The 27,667-nt window shown below is 43.9% G+C and overlaps 1 protein-coding gene across 1 annotated transcript; it reads right to left on the bottom strand.

Moving 5' to 3' along the window:
• SOAT1 (sterol O-acyltransferase 1) lies at nt 1-27,609 on the bottom strand. The gene is made up of 16 exons (XM_066192145.1): nt 27,528-27,609; nt 24,931-25,064; nt 17,557-17,615; nt 13,698-13,846; nt 13,537-13,596; nt 13,118-13,225; nt 11,140-11,422; nt 9,954-10,032; nt 9,235-9,316; nt 8,531-8,576; nt 7,337-7,466; nt 6,838-6,935; nt 6,291-6,389; nt 5,662-5,797; nt 4,784-4,929; nt 1-4,002 (listed from the first exon to the last, which is right to left on the bottom strand). Exons 2-16 carry the CDS (start codon nt 25,052-25,054, stop codon nt 3,946-3,948), a joined length of 1,656 nt encoding a protein of 551 aa, XP_066048242.1. The 5' UTR covers nt 25,055-25,064; nt 27,528-27,609; the 3' UTR covers nt 1-3,945.
• Between the last annotated feature and the right edge of the window lie 58 nt (nt 27,610-27,667).

The following is a 27,667-nucleotide window of genomic DNA, read 5'->3' on the forward strand; positions in this document are numbered from 1 at the left end:
AGTCAGGAGAGGTGAGAAACTCTGGTCTGTCCCCAGAGCTATTGACTCCTTCCCTGTGCTCCTGTCCTGCAACTCAAGGATGTCCTTTCCCCTCTCAGCAAAGCAATGGCTGTTACAAAATTTAGAAAACCCCAACTTCCCTTCTCACCTGGTATTTTACCTTGGACATTTCATGCTGGTTTCCAGAACTTCAAGGAGGGCTTGTGTAAAAGTTTCTCCCCCCACACCCAGCCAAGATCTCTCCTCTACCATCCCATGATCCTGCCTCTAAGCCTGGGTCTGCTATGGCATGAATGTCTCCATCCCTCTCCCCTACCCGACCTTGGAAATAGGAAGATGCAGCCCCACCCAGGACACAGCTGTGGGCACAGGCAGCTCCAGGCTTCCCTTCCTTCACAAGGTTCTTCCCACCATCTCACCACAACAGCCACCTTTCCCAGGAGAGAAACCCAACATATCTTACTCTGCTACCAACCCCATCCTCTGTGCCCTCTTGTAACCCCCCCCAAAACCAGGAGCCTCAGAGAAAAAAAAAAAAAAAAAAAAACACAGGCCAAGGCAATTTCTTTTCCTCCCCTAATAGCAAAATATATTTTAACTGCTGTAATACAGTAGATTATAAACAGCTCTTGTACTTGACAGAACACGTACAGGTTGCATCGTGGAACGGCTGGTGCCAGTGCCAGGGCCGGTGCTGGGGTGTCCCCTGCCACAGCCAGAGAAGGGCCACCACGGCTGGGGACAGCAGGAGAAAGGACGAGCCGAGGCCGCCTCCGAGGTTCTGATGCTGCAGAGCACATGAACTCTTGGACTCTGCTGTCCCTCTGGCACATCTGCATTCAGAGGTGGGAGCTCAACCAGTTCAGTTTGCCTTCAGCAGGCAGGCCACGTGCAATCCGTGCATTATCATATGGAACAAATCCAGCAGGAATTCCCCCAGCTCCCACCACAGCACACACTGTCCTTGGACAGCTGTCACGGGAGAGCACAGAACTCACAGCTCAGACCCAGGCTGGCAGCCACACACCCCAACAGAAAGGACGGACTAGGCATGAGGGCTCCACAGAGCTTTGGTCTTCCCAGGAACAAACAGCTTTCTGCATGAAAACCAGGATGCATTTTGACAGAGTAACACTGATTTTCATGAGGTTATTGAGCGAGGAGCTCCAGCTGTACTGGCTGCCATTCCAAAGCTGGAGGATTCCCACCTCACAACTGAGGGAGTTACCATGGAAGCAAGCTGCACAGTTCTTGTGTTGGAAAGAACCACAGAAAACAGTATATAATATATTACATTACATTAAGAGCTCATAATGGGCAGGTTGGGAACCTTTACATCCTCACCACTGACCAGAACATCGCACTGCTCTAGTAAAGTGCTCTGGCACTTGCAGTCTAAGAAATTCAAATGTGGCATAATTGACTTTTAATTAAATAAGCAACGTGCAAAAGACTTAGTATTTCCCCTCCGGCACTCTTGAGAAAAATTAAAATAAGCCCACATTCAAAAGTAATTTAAAAAACCCACAAAATTGAAATTAATCCAAATTGTAAATGCCCTGACAGCACGGTTGCTAGATGCCTTGATCTACAAGGCTGAAAACCTCAACTTGTCAAAAACTAAGACTAGTTCCAACAGCTGAGCATCCCCTTCTGGTTGCCTTTTGCTTGCCAGATGCTCAAGCCCTCAGGCTTCAAACAGTGATGATGGTGACACAGTAAATGCTGATATTCCTTCTGGGCATATGACAGCGCCAGGTGTGAGGGAAACACCACAACAGGGCACAAAGTGCCATCCTTTGGTCTCTTTTTGAAAACACTTAAACTGTCTCAAGACCCACCACCTGTATCAAGATGGCAAACCAAGTCCATCATCCATCCCACCCTCTTTGAGTGCAGTTACCTCTCTGAGTGTTTTGAGCCCCAAACAAAAACGAATTGGACTGAATCTCATCTAATACCAAGGAGGTGGCAAAGCTGTTTGGCCAAAGGGTGCTTTTTTGTATTTTTGGCTGGTTTTTTTCAATAAGGAAGCTTAGTTGTTCCAGAACTTCTGTTCTTTCCTCCCACAAAAGGTGTGGTGAAAGATTTCACATTACTCAATCTAAATGATGACAACGTAATCCATTTAATTCTCAGGATTTTATATATGAATACTGCCAAATCTGAGCAAATAGTTCTTCTGAGATTACTTCAACGGTTTCATCAAACAATTTTTGGCAGGAGGTGTTTTCAGAGGAGAACCTCACACAGAAACACTATTTGGCAAATTTGACCTGGTACAATGTCCTTTCTCAAGAGCATGATTCCTTCTTACTGAAGACTTGGAAGAGTTGAAGTATTCCCTAGCTTTCACAAAATCACTTCTGACTGAGGTTAGTGAAAGCAGAAACCCAAAGGAGAGTCTGAAGTGGCTCAGGAGACAAGTCCATCAGTGGTCCCAATACTGCTGGTATGAAATACCCAGGGCTGTAGGGTAAGGAAATGCTGTTCTCCACTGGCAGTTTCTAATAACATTTGAGCAATTCTAAAATATTTGTCACCAAAGTTCTGGTACCTCTGTCAGGTGGCCCTTTTCACCAAAGTTAAGATATCTCCATCAGGTGGCCCTGTCTCCAGTAATGGGAGCTACAGTTCCAGTAAAACTGGAGTGATCTGTACCCAGACACTCTGGAAGCTCCCTGTTCTGTTTAGCACCTGACAGAACAAGGGAGTTGAAGGAACTGTAATCAATTGCTACGGAAACACCAAACTCACAGAGGGCCCTGCCTTTGTTGGTGTGTGTGGGAGGGTGCCCTACCTCTTCACCAAGAAGGCAGTACGCAGGGAGCTGATCTCCACCCGAAGCCCTCTCTGATGTCAGGGCAGACAACAGGCAGGTGAAAAAGCAGCTCTGGGCCAATCCTCATTCCCCAGCAGCATTAGAAACTTCTCCAATACACACAGGCAAGGTGTGCTGGCACATTGAACTGCATGTGGCCATTTCAAACAAGATCATGCTCTGTACCTGTAAAGTTGATCCCATTTCTTACAGTTGGGTCATAATATTTCAAGTTTTTCTTAGTAAAGAAACCCTTAACAACCTGTATACCTTAAAGCACCTTCCAAATTAAACAAAAGCTCTTTCACAAGTTAACTTTGTTAAAAGAACTGATTACCTAGAGCAGGAGAAAGGAAGAGCAAGAAGAAAAAGTACTCCTCAAGTCACAAGGGCCTTCAGAGAACAAAAATGCTGTAAGGCAGTTGGGAACTAAATGAATACAGAGAAAACAAATTTTTGGTGTAAAAAGTCGTATAAAGACTGCATACACCACATCCTGCTTCTGAACCTGACTCAGCACAGTGACAATCCCTCTTGCTCTGCCGATTTTATATCTGCTGGCAGCCAGCATACACAGGATGCAGTCTGAAGCCAGCCAGGAAAACTTTGGCCATCTTCAGAGCAAGGAGGCAAACACCCTGTGGCTCTGCCACTTCTCCACGTCACAGTGACAGGACGGATCATGAAGAACAGAAGTTTTGTAGACATCCCATTACCAAAAAGGAGAAAAAAAAAAATTGCAAAGGTATGGCTAAGAAAGATGGACGGATACCAACAATGAGCTACCAGCAAATTTGACTAGCTTGCCTCTTGTCCAAAAAAGCAGCAACTTGGGGGGACCCCTGGATGAGTAAGATTCCAGTAGATTCCACCTTCACCTCAATGTTTTACTGGCATGGAAATGGCTCAAAGTGGGACAGCATGTAATAGATGCTGCCTTTGAAGTCTGTTGCAATCCAGGTCAACTGGTTTGCTCCAGCAATGTTTAAAAAAATTAGTTTCTCCCCAATAATCAGGAGGCACAACTTCCCTTAGAAAAAGTCTGTAGTAAGTTAGAGCATTGGTCCAAATTCTTGGCGGGCACCTCTGTTTTTCTGTGATGACATGGCCAGAGCACTCCATTTTCACATACTCGTGTGACAAGACCATGAGCGTGGCTTTAAATAGTCCAAGAACGTGGGCTGCAAAACATGGAAAGGCAGTAAATTAGTCACAGGCCAACAGCACCAGCTGTGGTACGAGCTGCTGGAGTCAAACTTCTCTAACAGGAAAGATCAAACCACATGTCTGCACCCTACAACCCTGTTCCTGCCCTCACTAAGCAGTGCCTGGAAGTGTAAGTACAGCCACAAGTTCTGTTACATCAGCTAAACACTGTGCCTGGCAGCCTATTGTATCAAAAGGCCAAATAATTTATGATGGCAAACTCTTAATTGAGGAGAAGCATACTTAAAAGAGAGGCTGGCAAAAGATACCTTTTGGTTAAAACTGAAATCAGCTAGGACAGCAGGAAGTTCTCTAGAACAGAATCTGGTACCAAGAAAATGAGTTAGAGAAAACATCACCAAAACCCTAAACTATCTACAGTTAACAACTTCTCACACCACCACCCACTCTAGCCTGGGAGAGGCACAACAGGTGGGGTTTGTGTGGGCCTTCTACAAAAGTTTCTCCTAATTTCACTGGCCAAATGTTGCAGTTCCATTGCCACAGCCTAAATGAGGTCTAGCATATCCTCAGAAATGGGGTAACACCATCCTCAGCAGTGAGATACCACCAGCACAGAAGGAGCACTACTGAAAACACTTCTGTTAGGCAGCTTTTAGGCTAAATAACTCCTAAGGAATGGATGTAGCACACTGGCAGAAAGGCTCATGCCATTTAACTTCCACTCTTCCTGCACAGCAAGACAGGACAGTCACTCCCAGAGCTGGTTATCCCTGGGAAGGGCCAGGCACTCACATTTTCCGTGGGGCAGTACTGGCGGGCATACCACTCCTGGCTGTAGAGGCAGATGATGACACCTTGGCCCAGGAAGAGGGAAGTCCACATGATCACATTCCAGAAGGGCCCTTTCCGGCGGTCGTTCAGGGTGAAGTTGAAGACCACTGAAAAAGGGAGAAATGAGCAGCATTATTATCCTTAATCTTGAACTTAAGATTCAAGAATCAAAAAACCAACTGATTTTACTGGATCTTCCCCTCCTTTCACTTGATCTCTGGAGCAACAAGGCTACTGCATGAAAATCTGATTATGCTTGGAATAACAGAGCAAATACTCTAAGCTGATTCTGACATTTACTCCCAATGAGTTTGCCAACAAGCTAGCCCAGCTGTGTGCCTCTGGGGATCAACATTATTTGTGCTACACTGGTCACCAAGGCGTGGCAGGGGTGGCCTAGAGTTTATGAGAGCCCTCTAACTCAAAACACAAAAAGAAATGCAATAGCTGTGACTTCTAAACGGACTCTTCCTCACTGCAGTAGGGAAGTAATAGTTGCCTTATACTGTGACTTTATAGAGGAAGACTGACAAGCTGCTGACACACAGCAATTGAACTCAGCTTGGCAAAGAGGAAGTAGTGCTGTTAAACATAGATCTCTCTTCCTAACCACCAAGACCTTGATCATCTAAGCCCCAAGCTTCCAAACCCTCTGTATATAGGTGTGTATCTACTGAAAAAAAAAATCCATTCACAAAGCTTGGACTCACAATTGCAATAACACTGTGTGTTAGTGCTGAAGGAACAGCTGGCATCATTATCAAAAGCACAAAGCATGCTTCTATAGAAAAAGCCCCAAACCCCACAGCCACTCCCACACACTCTTCCTTGGAACTTACCTCCAAAGCATGAAAACAGGCAGAAGAGAACTGGATAGAAGAAGCCAAAGCAGATGCTGAGGACATACTCGTGCACAGCAGCTGACACGGTGAAGACAGACAGCATGGCTGCTGCTCTGAACTTCTTACCAAAAAACTGGGAGAGAAGAATGCCAAGTATTAGGAACTACTCTGCTGTGGTTTTTGTTTGGTTGTTGCAACACACTGCATTTTCTTTCCTAAGAAGGTTCTCCTCCAGGCAAGAGGCACATGTGAAATTCTAAGTGCCTTACAGAGCACCTCAGGGTTTAGATGTTTTTCTTCAGGTACATTTGTGGCTCCCTGCATTAGTACTTGTGCTGAGCCCACTCATTAAATACCTACCACAGCTCATGGAAACAGTGCAACATCAGTTCTGACAGCAGAGGCAGTTGCTGCATTCCTACATCTCAGCCCCACCTTTTGCACACATTAAGCACTTGGAAACGAGCAATGGAACCCTCTAAAAGCACAGTGGCTCCCCACAACAGCTGACATGAAACATTTTTTTGCTTCTGAACAGTCAGGGATGCTGCATCTTGACTAATGTACCATTCTGCCTAGAAGCTGAACGTTTAATTAACAAAAGAATACACCATCTTGTTACTCACCCAAAGGAAGTCCCTGTAGGCATAGTAATAGAGCCAGTCATGTACTACCACGTTCCAAGTTCTGTAGTAGTTTGCATAGGATGTGGAATTCCACCAGTCCTAAAAGGACAATTGAAAGACTATGAATCTAATTAGCTACAAAACATCCTAGAGGGCTTTTCTAGGATATCAAACTGAAAAAATATTGAACAAAATAATACCAAGTCAACATAACACTTTGACCAAGCTTTCCACTGCACTTTCAACATTCTACTTGGAGTCCCAAACTGCAGTGGTTAACGTGATAGAAGAACAAAAAGAGGGTTATTGGGTAGGTCTGGTGGTTGCTTCTGTTTGTGCACAGAGTGTTTTCACCTTAAAGCAACTCAGACTGCCAAGCAGAAATCAAATCCGTTCTACAGCACAGCAACAAACTTAAGCCTTAACAGTATAAACCAAGCAAAATCCCACAGCTGCTTTATTTGGTAAAACACTTCAGTTTCCTCCTTTTTATTTTTCCATTATGCCAATGACTCTCAGAAGCTTTACTGCATCCCCTGCTTCTCACCTTGTAGAACATCCTGTCTGCAAAGCGCAGCATCTCGGCAAACGCATTGAGCCAACAGTGAAGGAACGCGAAGAACACCAGGAAGAGAATCAGCACACCTGGAAACAAGGGACATCCACACCAGTTCTGCAGTGTTTTCTCTCAGCCTCAAGCAAGAGCACCTAACACAGTCAAAAACTGGTCCTATAGGCTCTGACACAGATGAGCTCTACTGTTTTGTACAGGCAACACAACAGTATTTCAGTTTCTCACCACACCAGGCCCTGCTCGCCCCAGAGGGCAGCAGCAGGGCTGCCCCAGAGCCTGCAACTTGATTTGGAGGCAGTTAAATTCAAACTCAGCTTTTATTCTGCATTGCTGATTCTGAAGTTTTACCCCTTAACGCCACAGTCTGCCCACAAAATCTCCTTTGTTCATCTCTGCCTGTCATGAATGGATCTCAAATGAAGCACTTCTCCCTTCCACAAAGATAAGAGTCACTCCTGGATCTGGGCCTTACCTGGCAGGATGGAGTTGAAGATACAGAGGACCAGCCCTCGAAGGTTGAAGGTTTCCTGACTACTGTTGCGAAACTGGGGAATGCAGAGTCTCACAAAGATGTAGTAGGCATAGAAAAGTGAACCAAGCACCTGGAACAGAAATACCCCAAAACCTGACTTCATAACAGGAGCGCACAATTAACACATCACCACTTGCCAGCTCTAGGAGAGAAGAGCAGCTGCCAACACAAGCCAAAATAATTTATTTTACACTGCTGCCAATAAACCTCCGTAAGGATCCAGGCAGAAGGAAAGCCACAGCAATCCCTGGAGCATGCTGACAGACAGCAGCAAAATCAGCTTCTCTTTTCTACTACAGCAGCTGCCAGTTTTTCCCAGTCCTATCAGCTCACATGTTTTGACACCAAAAATCCATGCCACTGCCAAGGTGTGAGAAGTACCCTTGATCTACATCCAAGATAAGGGCGGAAATAATTGAAAAGTACTTACTGTAGTTAAATCTAACATTAAAGCTTATTTTTATTTTATTCCAAAGGAGACATTTACAGGCCAAAGCACCTTAGGGTTTCTCTGGCTCACGAACTGATGTTGTGGATGTTGAGGTCAAAATGCCAGTCACTGTTGAAATACTCTGATGTAAGGCAGGTGTGAGCTCTGTCATCCTCTTTGTCCAATAGCAAGCAGCCAAAGGCCTGCTCATGCTGCCTTTTTTTTTTTTTTTTTTCTCTTTAAACCATAAATGCATTGTGTGACAGCAAAGGTCATCACTTGGAAACACATCCACAAGAAACTATTGCAGTTCACAACCACAAATGTGAAGAACCAGTCAACCCTGAACTCAAATAAGGATTTGGACTCCAGGTCTTGTTATTTCAAATTTGCTCTGAATATCTGTAGAGAGGAAGCTGTGCCACTGCACTACAATCAGGGTGAAGAAAGAGGGCATGGTGTTGCTCTACACACACACAGTTTTTTTTTATCTGGAGGCTTGTTTAAGCAAATATTTTTAATTTTTCTCTCTGGCACAACAATTAGTGCAGCAAAATCACAGTTTATTTGTTAGTCACTGAAAAGCATTCTTTATTGGTAGGCCCATGCCAAGTAGAGTGATTTAATGCCAAAGAGAGAGCTGCTGAGCAACACATCTTAGATGATCTCCGAAAGTGCCTCCTGCAGAAAGCTGCACCACTCACCTGTGCAAACTTGGTAGCTACATAGCCCCATCTTATCGTGGGATTCCTAGGAAAAAGAACAGGATATCACAGCTGAACAGGACCTCAAAGCAGCAAAGCCCTCCCTTCAATTACTTGAAGGATTGTACAATTTTACTGGCGTATTCTCTGAAAAAAAATGGCCTTTGAATTCCAGAATTCTTAATCTCCTGACATCCAAGGGATGTCTGCCCAAATTTCTGGTTCCTCACTTTCAACTACAGCAGAAAGCTTCAGCATTTCCATAAATGGGAAGGTATCTGGAGGGCAGCACTGTCCAGTTCCGTAGGAGGTGGGGATCTGCCCACAGCTGTGTGAAAGACTGCTGACTTCACACTGCCCAAGAGCAACCCAGCAATGTAAAGAAGAGTTTGGGAGTTCCCATTTTTAAAGGCCTCAGCCTCAAACTCAGAGACAGGGCTGCTTATTAGCACCACATAAAACACACAGGTTCCTATTGCAGGAAGTGTCTATGACTATACAATCTGTGGCAAGTTCGTAATTAGTTTAACTTCCAGTGAGTTTCCCAAAGAAATAAAAGCAGAACTCCATGAGCAAGACTTGCCCATGCCAGTTTAACCACCTCTTTATAAAAGGTCTAAGTTATAAACCAATCACACCCTGGGGTACTTAATGCTGACTTCAGTTTTCAGACTACTTTAGTATTCTGTTGTTACTCACATTACCTGGGATAGTTGTCTCTGTAGATGAGGGTGGGAGCAAAGAGGAAGTACAGGTACTGAGAAATTCTGGGAATATGTACTGTGCCTGGGAAGAGGGAGAAATAAAAAACAAAAGAACACTGCAATCTTTTTACTGACAGTTCAGTTTCTGCAGTACCCTTTCACAAAACAGAACCCTTCTCACCTCAGAAACCTCAGTGTGGAACTAAAGGTATGGAATTTGCAGAGAATAAAACAAACTTGACCTTTCAGATGGTGTGCATGAAGGACAGTTAACAAATGAGGGTAATCAACTATCTGCTAACACCTTGGTATCATATTTCCTTTCCTGTGAACATGTGGGTTCAGTCCAGTCAGCTCCAGCATGCCTTGCTTAAAAGACCTTTTGTTCTATGATTGCTGTCACTTCAACTAGTGCACTGAGCTGGAGATCTGCAGGCAACATCTAGACACCTTTTACTCCTAAAAGCAGAAACAGGGAATCCTGGAGAACAAAGACTTAAGATCCAGAGAGGACTTAGATGTGAACAGTCTAGCTTGTTGTCTAAGACAACTGAAGATAAATGAAAAGGTTCAGGCTGAAATGATGATGCAAAACCTTCAACCTCCCCATCCAAAGTCACCCATTCAAATCCCACCTCTCCCCCTCATGAGGGCAGCTCAAAGCAATGGAAGGAAAGCTAGAGCTGGCTATGTGAAATGAAGCAGGGCAAGTTACTCACCAGACTTGTCCTTCACCGAGGACAGGACTCTGGGTACGTTCTCCCGGATGAAGGAATGAGCCTTCATAACTAGACGAACCTGGAAGGCCAAGAGAAGAGCAGCTTAGTGCTCTCATTTTTACAACTTTCCAGTGAAGACTGGGTCAAGCATTTTACAGCAACACCTTCAGCATTTTGGTTTCTTTCCTATTTAGGCCTTTTACAAGGAAAGGGCTACATCCTCTGTCCACAAGAATGTTTAACTGACATGAATTCCAAACTCTGTGAGGGGAAACATGCAGCAGCAACCATGGCTTAGGAAAGTCAAAACACATCTCATCTACACTTGCAGGACCGCACATACACAAGGACTCTGAATAACACCAGCAAGTCACTAATCAGCTTTAACTTAAAATTGAAGGGAAACCCTTCTCCATTTCAGCAGGCCTGGATGTTTCAAAGCCTAGATGACTCCTTGAAGTTACATGTGTTGTACAGAAATTATCACTACCTGGGCATAAGGTAATAGTCTACAGCTGTCAAGCAGGTTTTTCTTTCAAGTTTGTTTTAATGCTGAAGAACCAAAAGTAGGGCCAGTCCAAAGTTAATTCTTAAAACTCATCCCTGACCATCCTTGTTTTAACCTGACGGACTGACCAGACCTCCACTCTTACACACTTCCCCTGCTCCCTGCCACAAAAGAAATTCCACTTCCAAACAAGTTCTGATTAGAGGCAAGACACTTGCTTCCTGAGAACAGAAATGCCAACAGGAACCACTTCTTGACCACGTACTTACTTTTTTGGGGTTCTGTTTTTAATTTTAAAGAGGAACGTCACAGCTTCCTTGTGCACTATGGCACAACATGTTCTAAAAATTAGTTTTAAGCACTTAGCATCCACAAGAGAACCAGAAATAAATGGAATTTCAGGAAAACACACAGTAAAATCTTACATATTGGGTAAAAACCCACAGGTGGTTTCCAAGTCAAAATGAAGTTTATTCTCTACTCTTTCTTACTAGATTTGCTGCATGCAACTGTCCTCAAGTCTCAGAGATACTGCATCCACAGCCTTGGCTTAATTTAATGCATAAAAGCAACATTTGACTCCTTCAGGAAAGGAGTCACTTTCAAAGTCACCCTTTCCATTTTGAAAATAAAATTCAGTGTATCCTAGGATAGAGAGGGTACAGGGTAAGGACTTACCTGTTCCAGTATTACAATGAAGCGGGAAGCTGGAGGCAGGGCATAGGACACAGCAACATAGGTTGGTCCAAACCCAAGCCCAGCTATTTGGAAGAGTGTGAACAGCATCCCATAGAAGAAGGAGTGGATTGCACGATGGGAGGAACTGGAATAGCCTTGGGCCCACCAGACAAAAAGGTTGTATGGAACAACTACTGTGGCACTGAACATGCACAGCCAAGTACAGAAGACAACTGGGAACTTTCCAAAAACAAAGACCAGGAGATCAAATCCAAGGACCAGCCTAGAAGGCACAAGGAAAGAGACAATTTTTGAGTGTCCATTTTTGATTAGAAATATTTCTGCTCCACTAAGTGCCTACAAAACACAAAGCTTCCAGATCATAACTGTTTGACAGTCTGGATAGGAGTGACCGTGGCAATTTCAGCTCAGCCTTTGGCAGCTTCAAGTGGCCACCCTCAAGTATTCCAGAAAATAAGAGAAGGACTGATGCCATCAGGGCCGTCAGGCACAGCTTATCTTCAAATCCCACAGGGTTTAAGCACATCTCTAAGATCAGCATGTACTTTAAGAGTAGGCTCAAGCTCATCCCTCCTGAGAACAAGCATGTGACTGAACAATCCACTGCTGAACGAGGGTCCATGACAGCTTTTGGGGAACACTCCCAGGACATCATCACTACTGCACTGAGACTCAGTTCTCCCCAGGGGTTTCAGCTTAAAGAGGCTTTTCCCCTGCCTTTATTGGCATGGGGTATTTCAACAACCAGCACTCAAACCTAGTTTAATCCTTTTTTGTGGGCATGCCACGTGGATTCCGTTTAGCAGTTACCGAAAAGGCTCAGGGTCATTAGAAGGTCAGTCCAAATATGGCCAACTGGTGTGCACCAGGTGCTTTACTCCATTAATCAAGCTTAAAACATGAGGACATAAACAAAAAAGCTGATCAACTTTACTGCCTCTCACACTCATCAGAGCTTATTCCTACAATAAGCTGCTCTTCTAAACTAAGACCAGAGAAGATGACAGTACAGAATATACCAGCAAAAGTTGTAATTCCTCAGATGGAGACTCAACTGCAAACTGGATCCAAATGATCAGATCTAGCTAAAACCAGAGATATTATTTTTAAAGTAATCAGGGTATGAAGCCCTAGCTGATTTTAAGGTAAATACCCATTCTCCCCCAGTGTCCATTCACACGTGAGTTAGGATCAGCTAAACAACATTCAATAGCACACGAGCCTGTTCTATACCCAGACTAAAGTGACAATGATTATAATCAAGATACAGCTCTGGTTTTGTACACTGAAGAGCAGATAATCAGCAAGATAAACATGTAATCCTACTTGTGTACATGAGCTACAGCTTGCCAAAATACTATTTAAGCAACAAGTAAGTGTGAGGAAAGCAGTCTTTCACAATCTCGTTCACAACGGGCTACCTGCAAAGCATTATCTTAGCAGAGGCGCTGCCAACATCCTTGAGATTTTTCCCCAGGAAAAACAAAGTTCTATTTTTATTTAGGTACAAGTACAGTGTTCCAGAACTGTCATTTTTAAACAGAGGAAGGACTGCTGAAGTATTTAAAGTTTTTCTAAGCAGAGTCCTTCTTCAAGCAACACAAGCAGCTGAAAGCTGCTGTCTCCTTAAAGACACTCGACTAAAGTGTTCCACATTCCCTTCTGCCAGCCTCCTGAGGAACTAAGCATGTTAGGCTGAAGTGTGTGGCCACAATTCTCAGGTAACACATCAGTTAGCCATGTTTTCCTAATGTCCAGCTTTCCAATCTGAAATGGTCACACCCTCTCAACAGGAACTCAGAATATTTTAAGTATGCCAAGTTGAAACCCACACTTCCAACAACACCCCAAGAAGGATTCCCCCTTCTTTCTGCCCCATCCTGCAGTTTCATGTGCATCTGGCACTCTGGAAGAGCTATCCCCAGCACTTCTCCCTGTCTTTCCAAGGCATTCTCACCTTCCTTCATCAATGAAGTCCACTAGAAGTGTACTGAGGATGAAGACAATGAGAAGAGCGATGAACATGTGGTAGATTGTCCTGATGTGACTCACTTCAAACAGCTCACTAAGGGAGAGACCAGAGTTAAGTTACAACTGGGGTGCCACAGACACTTCCTCAGCTTATCTTCAGACAAAGGATAATTAGCCATGATCCCAGTGGTACTGAGAGGGCTGTAATTAAGATTTATATCTGCAAGATGGAGTACAGATATTTTAGAAAGAGAGAAGCTTGAACAGATTAATCCCCATGGATTTGAACATAAGACTGTGGGTGGTGGCAGGGAAAGTACCTCAAAGCAAAGGCTCATTAGTTTGCTATCAAGGGTATTTTCAGTGCATTTGATGGAATTACTTTGATGAAGTTAAGTTACTCACTCCAAGAGGGATCTCCTGGCAGTAAAGATTTTCCCATGTTCTGGAGGGGCCCTCGAATTCCTGCAATGAGAGAAGAGAACATTTGAGAAAAAAAAAAAAAAAGGAAATAAAGCTTCCAGGAAACATAACTTTGTTTTAGCAACAGCTTAAAAGGGACTTACTTGGCTTTGTGCAGTTCCTTCTCTGCACAGGAAGCTGGGAAAAGGGAGGCTGGAGATGAGGAATCCAGGAGTGCTGATTTTGCCACCAAACTGTTCACAAACTCTGTGAAGTGACTGTCCACCTCCTTCATGAAAGCTGGCTTCAGTTGCTGACAGAGTAAAACCACAGCAGTAAACTGTTTAACTTGCTGGACACATTTTTATAAATTATTTCTATTCCTTTTTATCCTAGAGCAGGACAGAGCAGGGCATCAAGAAAACATTTCTGTACCATAAGCCACCAGTTGGAGACTACTTGGATAAGACCAGGGCTTATCCTGGCCTGTTCATACACCTCAGGCCAGAGGACCTTGAATAACATTTATCTTCTCCATCAGATTCAACACAGAATTGCTTTGGCCTTTTAGAAGACTTATCAGAGTTCTGAGAATTTAGTTCCTTAACGTTTAGTTCTCCAACACTAAATGTGATGAGCCTAGTGGTGAAGCACAGCTGAGAGCCAAACCCTGAGCTTCTGAACACTCTGCCAGACAGCCATCACCTTCAGCACAGGCAAAAGGCAAGTTTCAAGAAATTATTTAAAATGGAATTGCACATCTTGTTTTGTTTTCTTAATGCAACTGTTTACTAGCCATGTTTGTCTGACCATCCTTTGTGCAAGATTTTTCCAGTTTGCCTCCAGATTCAAGGTGCAAGTCTTCCTACATGATAATTACATACCATCATTTCATCTGCTCTTCCTACTGATCAGCTGCTCAAGAAACACATATGTTTCCCAGATCAGAATTCCCAGCTCCTATCTACTTTCTCATCTTGAAGGTTGAAAAGGAAAAAAAAAAACAACTGTTTTCAAGGAGGTTTCAGGAGAAGAGAGGGCTGTGTGGAGACCTCACAGCACCTGCCAGGGTCTGAAGGGGACCTACAGGGAAGTCAGAGAGGGATTTTCCATGAGGAACTGTAGTGACAGCACAAGGGGCAGTGGCTTCAAACTGGCGGAGGGTAGGTTTAAATCAGATGTTAGGAAAAATTCTTCCCTTTGAAAGTGGGGAAGCCCTGGCACAAGGTGCCCAGAGAAGCTGTGGCTGCCCCTGGAAGTGTTCAGGGTCAGGCTGGATGGGGCTTTGAGCAACTTGGGACAGTGGAAGGTGTCCCTGCCCATGGCAGCGGGTGGAACTGGATGATCTTTAAGGTCCTTTCCAACCCAAATTATTCCATGGTCCTATAAAATACATGAACAGATGATGTATTCTTACAAAATGCTCCTATTTAATGTGACAACAGCCAAATAATTTTAACTCTCTGGCAGAAAATACAAGACAATCTGAAGTGAGATCACATACAAGCAGAAGACCCTGAAGTCACAATGGATCAGAACTCCACACTCCTCCCATTTTACAGAGGTCAGATCTAGTGAAATCTCTTGAAACAAAAGCTGCAGTAGGAGTAGGAGCAAATTAATATTTAACTTTAAAAAACATTTTTTCTCCTATTTGGTAACTTCCAGAATAGACTAAATAAGCTTTACCAGTGCTTTTCAAAATTCTTAGGATCTGGTTACTTTTAGATACTGCTTTTCTGGGAGGCAGGGGATTGTCTCTGCAAGCGATAAGAACTTGTTCCTTTAAAAACAGGAGGAAAAAAAATAAACAAGTATTGAGTACTTGTGAATATACCCTGTAACAGAGGACAGTGGTGCTCTCTGGTACAGCCTAATTTTATAGTATACATGCACATATCCCCACAAAAAAAGTCAAATAGAAGTACCTACTTCTGTTGGAGTGCTCAAATTTCCATGCTAAACAAAGCACTACTCATTCCCATCAAAACACTTTGTTTTTGTTTTAATAGTGTCTTCCCTTTCTTAGCCTAACCTCTCCTCTAGTGAGTGAGGAGATGTTTAGCAGGTGATATTTCCTTACATACCTCTCCCCTCTGGCTGGCAGCCTGCTGGCATGAGTTCTTAATAGATTAAATAAAATACAAATCAGAGTACAGACCCTATAGTAATTGTAACTAACTGTAATTACAAACCAAAAACCCTTAAAAGAATGCTATGCCATCAAAAGCAGAAGCTGGCCAATAATAAAAAATTGATGACAAGTCAGAGAATGTTAAGGGACGTAACCCTTACTTATAAAGTTGCAACAGCTCCCCAGAACTTTAGTCATTCTAACAGATTTAGTCATTTTTGTCACTGACACGTGACAACACCCAGCCCTGACCTAGTGACAGAACACACCATTCTCAACTCCGTGTAGAATGAATAAAGGACTGGACTTTTAAGCTGCAGATGCTTGAAGAATGCCTATGCACGACTATCACCCAGCTCCTACAAATCCCATTTAGACCTTGACCAAGAGTTTACAAGTCAAGCATCTGCCTAGAATTTAGATACCTATCACAGAAAAGGTAAACTGCAATCCAAGCCTCTGTTCAGTGGCTCCCACAACAAAAGGGCCCAGCACTCCAGGAATTCTCAGGTATTTTGCAGTAGGGTGGGGTTTTTTTTCCCCCCTCATCCCTGAGGCACCTGAAACAAACTCAAAGCTTAAAATCTGAACTCCTGTATTTTACAAGAAACTTCAGCAATTAAAACACCACTGGTTTTCTAGGATTCTCTTTGTGGGTAAGAAATCACTTTTTCTATGAACTGTCTCTCAAAGCTGGCGACCAGAAAAAAACAAAAAACAAAAAACAAACAAACAAAAAAAAAACCAAAAAAGAAAAAAAAAAGAAAGAAAAAGAGACACTCCTGAAGAAAGAAATCCAAGGTCAAATTGTCCTCTTGCAACCAGCTAGTGCTCCCTGGAACTTCCAAAGCTACTTGTGCTTTACAGTGAAAGCCTTCTCCTGCAAGCACCCACTGCCAACACAGTGATTAACAACGACTATTTTGTCTGCAGAGAAGTTACCAGGCTTGATCTCCTGTTCTCAGTAAGGATAAACAGGATAAGACAACATCCAAAATAAAATTCTGAGCTGACTACCCCTCCAAAGGGCTGAATTTTACGAGGTTCAGGAAAAAAAATGGTCTGTTATAAATGACACACCACATCTAGAGGTAGGGAGAAAAAAAAAAGTGAAACAGGAAAATATCTCAAAGGTGCAAGGTATTTTTCTCTGTCTTCAAAGTCTCCACTCCCTACTATTCATGTCAAGCTGGCACAATTAGATTACTTCAGATTTACCACGGAATTTTCAGCAATAAAATTATGCAAGAGTGCAGGGCAATTCGCCCTGAAGGACACGGGTGCCACAAAACAATGGTTAACAAGGAGGGTGCAGTTCATCCTTAGCCAATTTCATTTAATTTGGGCATAAATCACCTTAATATAATCTAAGACAAAGGCAGCCCACACAGATGCAGATGGTGCCAGAAACACCCAGTGCTATTTTCTTTGAGGATACTGTTCACTGACAAAAAGAATGAGAGCAAAGCTCGGGAAGGTCATCTCCACAGCCAGGGCAGCAGAAGCTGTGGGATGCAGGCTCCATGCTGCCCTTTATTCGATGGAAAGCAGGACACAGAGCATTTTGAAGGCTCAATATATGCAAGCAGGCTGGCTAATCATCACACTGCCAAAAGTTAGTGGTAAGGACATTTCCATTTTATTTACAGGTCTCAAAGTTCATTCTTATCTTTGGACTTCAATCTATTGGGGTCAAGTAAGACAGAACCTCATTAGGTAACATTACCCCTCTTGTGCAAAGTGGGAGAGAGAAAGAGGGCTGTGGAAAAGTCACTGCATTCAAACTAGGACTCTAAACAGGGCTATTTGTGTTCCAGGGCTAATGACTCTCCAAAACACTTCCAGGGTCAATTGTCCCGCTCCCCACCACAGGCGAGTATTGTGTTTACCTCAGCTTCTGCTATGAGCTGCATTTTCCTTGTTATCACATGGTCGACATCCACCCAGCCTAAGGAAGGAAAGCAGATATTGAATATTTTTAGTTGCATGTCTGAAAACACAAAAAGCACAGCATACAGTAGGTCAGACACCAACATTTCAATAGCATTTCTGACTTCTAATCGGGTCTCAAATCAAAGCTGCAGGAAGTTCATAAACTATGACCACGTATTTTAGGATCACAGCACTGAGGCAGTCAATAGCTGAGAGCATGCTGGATTTTATTTTTCATCAGCAACTTTGCAAATCTTTCCAAGGTCCCTATTCAGCCTTGAAGCAGCAATCAGAACGACCCTTAGAAGGTCATTTCCAAGTGTGCTGATTTTTTTATCAGGGTTTTATCTTAACCAGACAAAGTTAGTTTCTCTGGAGGCCTCTACATTGCCAACAGACAAGGCAGTCAGTCACAGCTATCAGTAAAATACCACGATCAGCTCTAAGACAGGCTGAATGGCAAGTTGGACAGTTATTCTGTCTTCAAATCTGGCTATTCCCACTCCTTTTATCCCCCAGGAGAAGTGCTAGATATCAGTGTGACTGTGTTCCTCAATATGGTTCACTGTTTAAATAAACAGTGAGGTCTACCTTGCCAGCAATATAATCTGACTTTTTTCATTACTAGCACCATTGGCCAACAGGTAAAGCCTCAAATGCCCCCTTTCATTTGCATTAAAAACCACATCTGAGATGTCATTTCTGTGACATCGAGAGGAACAACACCCACAGGTCAGACATTTCGGACTAGCTGTGTTTTAGGACAACCACCAGCTGGTGTTTCACTTCTCCAATAACAACAACACAGAAGAGAAAGTTACTTAAAGCAGAGAGTCTTGCACATGAAGGAAAATCAAGATTGAAGCAGCAGCATCCATCCCCCTAAAATACCAGTCAGAGTGAAAAGATTGCAGCAAACCTTGCCTTGTTCATATCCTTTAGCATTTGTAGCTACAGCACCACCTTACACACCAACACACAGCCAGCATTACAACTTGCATGTTTGGTTTCTAAGACCACATTATCGCTTTTAGAAAAAGAAGGTACTGAAGTGATCCCCTAATAAGATTCCAGGGCAGCATGAGCTAACAGATTTGCTGTAGAGGTGCCAAAGTTGTGCTGCTGTGAGACAGGAAAACAGACTGACAGCACTATGACAGTGCACAACGTGGCCTCCTTGTATGAGCACAGCCTCTACACAAAATGCAGGTTTGTTTTCAGAGCAGGAAGTGCTTCTGTGATGCTCAGGAGTCTCAGTTAACCTGTTAGAGCAACGAGTTTCAAGTCTTTTAGGTAGACCTGCTTCAGAAGTTACTCCAATTCCAGTACTGGAAAAGAGTACAACACAAGAAACTTTGTCTTCAGTGCAGCTATGCTCAGTTGTTAGCATTAATTCCCCTTCCCACCAATCAGGCAGGAATTTTGGGGTTTTTTCTATCTTCTACACAAGCTACAGACTAAGGGCAGACCAGCAAGAACTGCCTATTACTTAGCAGACTTCTAATTTAAAACAAACAAGGAAACTGCGTAACACCATTGATCTTGGCTGCATCCAAGATCCATTTTTACAAAAATAGAACTTGTGGTTGCTAAGCATCTCACCTCCAAGACAAAAAAAAACCCAAACACCTCAGCATTTAAGCTCATTGTGCTGTTACATTTGCAGAACCACAGCAGTTTGGAAAACAATTTGAGAAGAATGTAAGATACCCTTGGCCCACTCAGCTCATGCACTTTGCTGGTCTCAAACAGATTCTCTCCCAAAACATTTAAAAAAACCCTTAAGCTGTTCCACAAGCAGCAGAACTGTATCTCTCCTTCAGATACTCTCAGTGGTTCTACTCCCTCACTGTGCCACTCCACAAGTGCATTCCTGGCCCACTCCTCCTATTACTACTATGGGAAGAACCACCTTGTACTAACCTGCTAGAAAGCAGAACAGAGCTGCTGAGCTCAAAGAACAACTAGCTTTCCCCCTCAAAAAACTAAGAATTTGTGTCCCTTACCCAGCTGCCAGTCTTCAAGAGGATATCAAGTTTGCTGGAAGCCACTCAACAACAGCCAAAGAGGACAGGACACTTGGGAATTAAGGAATTGCATTATCTCCTTTTTAAGATAAGCTAAAAATAAAATAACTAGTTCTTTGGCCATATATTTCCTGTCAGATCTTGCCTTTGAAACCTCAGTCATTAAAAACTTACATTAAAAACTATCTAGGCACAGTCCACTTTGGAAATAAAGCAGCACCCTTTTAGACTAGAAGGCCTTAAAATTGGGTATAGCTTTACATATACCAAATGTCCAGCTTTAATAGTTGTACAAGAAACAAGGAGAGTCTCCAAGCTGCTGATGCTGTAATTGCTAAATTTAAAGTGTCCTCCTGTCACTTTAATTGCCCCCATACTAGTGTGCATGCACAGAAAAGATTAGAAACACAGCACCTTTTAACAGGTTTTAAAATCAAGATCTCCATGGCTTCAGTCTAAGCAACTCATATGCCAAAGTAAACTCACCTGTGAGCTTGTCTTTCTCAACACAAAATCTTCTGCAGAAGAAAACCCACCCCAAACCAACCCAGTTCTGTTGTATTACATCACCCCATAAACCCAGCTGTGTCACAAGGCAGATACCAGTGAAAAAGCACATCATCTTTAATCACTCCTCTTCCCTTGCACAAGACACCACTTGCGTTCTGTCAGGTCACTGGAGAAGAGATTCATCACATGATTTTGAGTCTACAAGGAAATGTGCACTGCTGAGAAGTCCAAATTTTCACTTTCCTTTGACCCTGCAAATGAAGCCTGGATCCCTCTGTATCACTTTGCGATTGCAACAGCATTATAGAAAAATGGACTCAAGGCTGCACCATACAAGGAGGCACATCTTTGCATTTAAAAGAAATTGAGATATGCCTAAAGAGGACAGAAAATATATTCAAAGTCATGAGAAAGTTGTCTTGAAGACTAGTATGAAATAGTGGCGAATTTCAGAGGAGGCTTAAGCAGGGCTTGCTTTTGGAAGAGCTTTGTTCACAGGGAGAAGTTTTTATTTCATGGCATTGGGCTCCCTTCCATCAGCAAGGACATTAACAAGATCTTTAGAGGACCACTGCTCTTGGGCTTGATCCTTTTAGAATGTGACTCCTCTGTACAGACTGAATTCCAAGCAGGTTCAAAAGTCAAAAGAAAAAAATTATCGAACAATTTAATTGTAAGCTTTGTTTCTCTCTGAAAACCAAGCCAATAAAAAAAATCACCTGAAGATTGAGAAAGCATCTTAATTGTTGAGAAGTTGAGCAACTAAAGTTTCACAAGATTGCCAAAGTACCTTTTCTAAAGGATCTCGTTGTCCCTTTTTCAACCCACTCTTGCATGTGTTACAGATAAGTGACATTTGAAATGTGTAGAGCAGAGAATCACTCATATGATGTTGGGGCTGCAGCTTGGGATCCAAAAAAAACCAGCTTTGTTATTACTTGGTAAGACAACTTCCCATTCAAGAGGTTAAAGCAACACAGGCAGAAGGACTTCACTACTGTCAGTCATCCGGATTTAAAGGCTCCCTCTCCAAAAACACTGAAGATGTTATCAGAAGCAAAGCAATATTAAAGCCAATCTAGTGCAGGGCTACTGTAAAGAGGGGAGGAGTTCCATATTGCTACCATACAGCACGCATTAATCATTTGATGCTAATCAACCCTTATTCTTACTTATGGTAATTTATTTGGCCACTCAGCAAGTAGAGGCAAGTTATGACTAGACTCAGCTGATCTGTTTATAGAATCCACAGGCCATAGGTCACTGCACTGCAGCTGGGCAAGTATTTAGCTTAAACCGTCAGTTCTGCAGGGACGTGGAACCCAAACAACCTCTTCACTAGCAGGAACACCAGCATTCTCTACATTATGCTACCATGCCCACAGGCTCTTCACAAGAAACTGCTGAGCCTTCATCCAACCCACAGGTTGCAGAACATGACAGCCCCTAGAATTACCAGAATCCACCTAGACAAAACAGCTTTTTGATCTATCTCTCAGAAACACATCCCAGATACTCAATTCAAGTAGCTTAATCCACAAGCCTGTTGAAACACTGAACACTCATTGCTGTGAGTCATGCAGCAAAGGCTAAATCCTTCCAAATTGCTCCCTGTTGGAGAGCTCTCTCCTCCTCCATCTCTCTGTAGGCACACACAATTTGTGCCTCACCATGAACTTTTGTGCATCACCAGGGATGATCGATAGTAACCTCTCCACTGGAAGATAACAGCTCCTTTCTAAGATCAGCATTACCAATCAGGCTTACTCACACCAAACAGATATACCACACAGCTTGTTTGCAGATCAGCCCCCAGAGACACAGTCCTTCCCTGATTTCTGGGCAAACAAGACCAGACTCCAAACCCACCATTTTACTGCTCTGAACACACTCTCTGAGCATTTCAGAGGCATTCATGTGCACACTTGTGATCCATGTGCTCTCTAGCCTTTTAAGATCTGTCCATGCAGCTTGTTATGCTCATTCCAGGTGACTGGTACAGTGGGATACCAATATCCCATTACACAGGACAGTTTTATATTTCTCTATGTATCTCCTGCTGAAAACATATAGGACTAATCTTGTTAAGGAAGCCTGGCTTTTGACAGGGGATTATTGCCATCTAGATCATCTGCTGACTCCAAGCCAGGACCAAATTAGTTGTTTAATTACAACACTGGAGCTAATTCAAGGAGGAGAAATGACATACAAGACTGAAGTTCAGCTACTCTGTCAAAGTGAAATTGCAGGCCGAATAATTACAAGATAGAAACAAATCAAGGCATAGAAGAAATCTTCTGGCAATCTCCAAGTTATGAGTATTTCCACACTTCTGTAAAATTAGGTGTAAAAACTATTTGATCTTGGAACCCAAACAATGAGACAGTCTTCAGAAGCATTGAACAATCAAGAAAAAAAAAAACAAAAAACTTCAACTGTACAAATGGAAGAGTCAGACCTACTGTGGCTCTAAAGCCAATACACGTATTAAAATTATTCCTCTAAGTAATTTCAGATCAGCCAATGGATTTGAGTTTCAATGAAGGATTAAGGGCCCAAAAGTTTCTGTAGAAAGTTCACACACTTCTAGAAACAAGTCAGTTGGCCCTTGACACCTCAACTCTTACTGCAGAAAGCAGATTGTGTTAGGTATAATCAGAGAGGATCAAGGGTGGGTAATCACGTTAATGGTTTAGTTTTTCTAAGGCAATAACTGCCACAAACATGCTACAATATTTACTTCCCAACATTCTTGGCCTGGCTAGAATCCCTTGACTGCCACAAAGATGCATTTTGTCTAAAACTCTTAGTAACACCCAGCATTAAGCTGTTACAATACAAAAAAAGCTGTTGCCAGACAGCAGATCATTAGCCTCACGCTGCCTTTGTGCACATCAGCACTAATGCCTTAGAAACAGCTATTCAGGGGAGAATGGCCAGGACAAAAGAAAGAGAAAAAACATTTACGCCTGCTTCTTCTGAGAAATTCTCCCACCTCAGCCATCAAAGTCCTACCTACACAGGCACCCTGGACTACATGAAGAGGCCACTGTCTGCAACTCATGAACACTTCAGCTTCATAAAACTTCAGCCTTTGGGTCACAGAGCTGCTGATTTAACTCCCCTGTACAGAGGAATTCCTGGCCAGAGGGATGCATCTTTCCCCCATGCCTCAGGGCATGATCAGACTCATGCCTCCTACCTCCCTGTGTTATTCCTGTTGTCACCAACACTAAGCTGAGCAAAGTAACGCTTTGTGACACCTCTGCTCAACTGGCAGCTGCCTTGGCAGATAAGATGCACTTAAGTCTTGACTAACCAGAATTCCTCCCTGCTGTCCTTCACTGCAGTTTGTATTGGATTAAAACCACACTGCACTGTTCCAAGCCAACTCACCAGGCACATGGACACCTCCAAGAGATCTACCCCACGATGTTTGCTACACACTCACAGTATCTCACCTGCACTGAGGTTTTGCCACATCTCAGAGGTGTTAAAATGAACGGCCTGCAAAGACAGGCACACCCACCCATCAAGTCCTAATTATCACTGCTCTATTTATTACTTACCCTCCACTCATTATAGTTAAGGAGTTTCCACACACAAAAAGGTTAAAGTGGTAGAACTCTACTCCCAAGCCCTGCATCACTGGATTCCAGCAGACACCAACTCCCTGCAATTTTCTAATACAGTCCCATTTGATCCAATTAAAATTACTGTGCCACCAACGTCTTAAAATCCCAGTTCTCTAAGCAGTTCGTGGGATGGCTTTCTCTCCACTGCATTTTATTTTCAATAAGAAACCTGACTTGTCCTAAACTTAAGCTTGCTCCAACTTCCATATCAGTTGAAAGAAGTACTGTCGAAATAGTGATGATATCCAGAAGCATAACAGTGAGAATTACCTCCTTGAGTCACTGGCACCAGGGTTTTGGATCTTGTACTCACATTATGATAAACTACTTTAGCTTTTTGCTTAATCTGTCCCAGAAAGAGAAAGGAAACAAGCTGCAGTTTCATCTCCAACCTCCTTATCACCGGGCTGGAGTGTGGTACAGCATAAACCAGGAATTACAGAGGGTCACAGAGTCCACAGGCAAAACCACTCACAGTGCCACACAACTGTCCCTGCAACCCAAAGGACAGGGCACGGCAGCTGTGATCCTTCCACAAAGCCAACATAACTTTAAAGGTGACCACAAAACAAATGAACACAGACACAACCCTTTATTGCTCAGTTTTCTGGTGGCCAAGATTGAGTCTGAATAAAAGGGAGCCGTCCTGACCTGAACAGAATCCCAGAGCAGCAGAGAATCATTCCCTGTGGCATCCTACCTCCCCCTGTCTGCGAGGTGGACACACCACCTTAGCTTGGTGTGTTAAAGACTATTTCCTTCCCTCTTGAGGTGTCACGTACTTAAAGGTTGTAAAGGAAGCGAGACGAAGTCCCAGAAAAAGCATTTCCCAGGATTACTCAAAAGTGTTGCCAGGAGGCATTTGCACCATTTACAGCATTAATGAATCTCTTCCTCCCATGACAATTAATCACTGCTGTAGATCCCTGCAAGCACTGCAGTGCACAGCTCCTGAGAGAAATCTCTGCAGGACGGCACCCCAAACAACCCACAGCTGCTGAAGGGGTGCAGCTGGGACAGAGAGAGCTCCACCTTCAGCCCTCCCAGAGACAGAAAAAGAGAAATGAAGGAGCAAAGAGGCAGAGCCATGAGTAGAAAGAGCACCTTAAAGGAGATCACATGTCAGAGATGCAACCAGTGCTGAGCCACTGAGTCTCACCATTGCTTGAGTTTTGAAAGGACCTCTCATTCTCAGGTCTCCTCTCTGTTTCTTCATTCTCAGGGGTCTTGCAGGTTGCAGTGGAGCCAGACTGGCGTTTCCTTACACAGTCATCACCTGCCATGGTTACCTAGCTAGATCAGAAAAGGGGAGAAATAATTAATGACAAAAATCTCATTTACTGTTCGATAATATATTTTCATAGCCTTTTTTATATTGAAGTCAGTCTTTCTTCCCTTCGTTATGAATTCCGAGCAAGGATAGAGGAAATTCAGCACACACTTGAATTAGTCATTTACTGTTAATCACACTTCCTTTCCCTTACTACAAGCAGTACAGGAACAAAGTGACCAAGTAAGTTCCCCTACCACAACCAAAGCATGTCCCCACACCACCCTCTTTTCCCTACAGACTTTATTACTACTTAAAATGACTTAAGCGTCTGCAAAATCTTTAAAATTACAAAAAGCGCTTGCAATCCTTTCTGACAGCCAGGTGGACATCAAGACTTGTCTCGTGTGAGATGCGGCAGGTTTACTTTGTGGAATCACCAGCAATATTTGACCTGAGCCCAGCCCCTTCCTTGTCAAGTTCTCAGCAGTTGCTGCAGCAGCAGCTTCCTCAATGGATCCTTGTGTTCTGCTTGGCCAGACAATGGTTGCGTTGCAAACCAAGGGAAAACAGGAAGAGAATCAGGTTTGAACTACACCAGTGTCAATGACAAAGGTCACTGCTGGGGGCAGAGCTGCCAGCAGGGAGCACCTGGAGCACCACATGCAGGATGAAAACAAAATTCTCAGCTAACGGCAAGTGGACAGGGAGTCTCTAATTTGATCAAAAGTGCTATCCCAGAATACTCTCCACAAAACTCAACTCAAGAATCTCTGGAGATGTAGCACCAACCAGGGACAATTTGCAGATTTTTTTCCAGAAAACCTCACAGGCATGTATATAACCACATTTCCAAGCTTGATATCTTTTTTCATCTTGGCACAAACTCTGCAGCAGATGTGTTTAGCTGCTAGTGAACAGCATACGTGCACCAGCACAGATGAGCTGTTACAGTCAGGCCAGGAAAACTCAGGAACTGGTGGAAAAACTAATTAAGGATGGATTTCCTCAGAATAAGGAGGCTGGAAAACATGCAAAAGGGAAGTAAAACTGTGAGCAGAGGACTTCAGAGCTCAACTTCCTGCGCTTTGTCCCTTTAGTAGGAGAGTCTGCTAGTCTCCTTTCAGGTGAAGCAGCATACAGGGGAGAAACACAAGCCACCACCAAACAACAAATCAATAACTGGGTGAGTTTTCCAGGTCAGAGGACCAAAGTTTAATTCCTGTCTCAGGATAATTTTCACCTCCTTTTGAGAGGTTGGGAAGGCACTCCTTCCTCAGGGGCGCAGAGTGGTTACAGTATCTTACTGAAAGGTTAACAGAAAGGAGTTAAAAAAAACCAGTCTTGGGGTGGAGGGGAGAAAAAGTCGTATGTGGTGTGAAACGAAAATTAAAACAAACAACTTAAAGAGTTAATAATTCAGACAGGGTAAGTTATCCCAACACATCCTTTTTCACACAGAAACGCGACGTCTGCTAGGGGAAATCTATGAAAACAAATATTTTCCTAGTCTAGTTCCCATACGAACAGAGACGCAGCACTACAGTATCTAAGCAATTATCAGCACATCAGAGCCTAAAGAAGGCATCAGCCCTTCCCTCCCATCTCTGCCAGAACCGAAACATCCATGACACGATGTCAGGGTAACTCCAAGATGTTCACCACTCGCCCCACAAGAGGAAATCGCTCCTCACAAATAGTAAACAGTCACTCCTTTCACCCCGCTCTGAGGACATCCACAGCGGCAGATGAAGTTTGTAGAGCTACAAAGCCATTAACAGATTTCCTGGCGGAAAGTCCCTGATTTCACAGGTACCCGATTCATGGTACTCGTAAAGGGCCCAGAGACCTTGAGCTTCTTCGTCTTCCCTTTCGACAAACTGGTAATTAATGAGAAGACGCCTTGGGAGAAAAGCAGCACTTTACAGGAAGCTCATCTTTGCATTTCAAAAGGCTCGGTGAGGAACAGCTAAGAATCATGGAATGGCTTAGGGGGGAAGGGACCCTAAAGATCACCTAATTCAATCCCCTGCCTCCGATACTAATCACACCAGATAACAACCTTATCCCAAAGACTTTCAGCTCTCTAAAGTTTTCCTTCGACTCTCGGCCCTCAGGCATAGCACCTACTGGCAGACCCGGACCCTCGGTACCCGCAGAGCGAACCAGACAGGGACCAAAACAAAGTTAAGGTCACTCCACAAACCAAAGTTAAGGTCATTCCACAGCTCATCCGCAACGCGCACAACACTCGGCAGGAAAAGGCTTTTTTATCCGAAGCCTGAGGATATCGCTAGGAGCTGCCCAAAGCGCTGCCGAGGCTCGGAGCCAGCCCCTGCCCCGCTACCTCCCCGCACACCCCCGCCGAGCCCCAGCCGCGAGCGGCCGCGGGAAGCCGCTTCCCCCGGGGGCGGGGCGGGACGGAGCGGGCACGTTCCCGTAGCCGGCGCCGCGGTCGGGGCGGCCGCCAGCCGGCGGAGCGTCACCTGAGGGGCGGCCGAGCACGGAGCCGCTGCCGCTGCCTCCTCCGCTCTCCCGGCTCCCGCCCGCTCCTCCCGCCGCGGCCTCTTCCCGGGGCTCGCGCACGTCACGGCGCAGGGGGCGGGGCGAGCGGCGGCACCGCCCA

Source organism: Chamaea fasciata, unplaced genomic scaffold (genome assembly GCF_029207755.1).
Source record: "Chamaea fasciata isolate MVZ Bird 193981 ecotype frontalis unplaced genomic scaffold, bChaFas1.0.hap1 SCAF_10, whole genome shotgun sequence".
Lineage (NCBI taxonomy): Eukaryota > Metazoa > Chordata > Aves > Passeriformes > Sylviidae > Chamaea > Chamaea fasciata.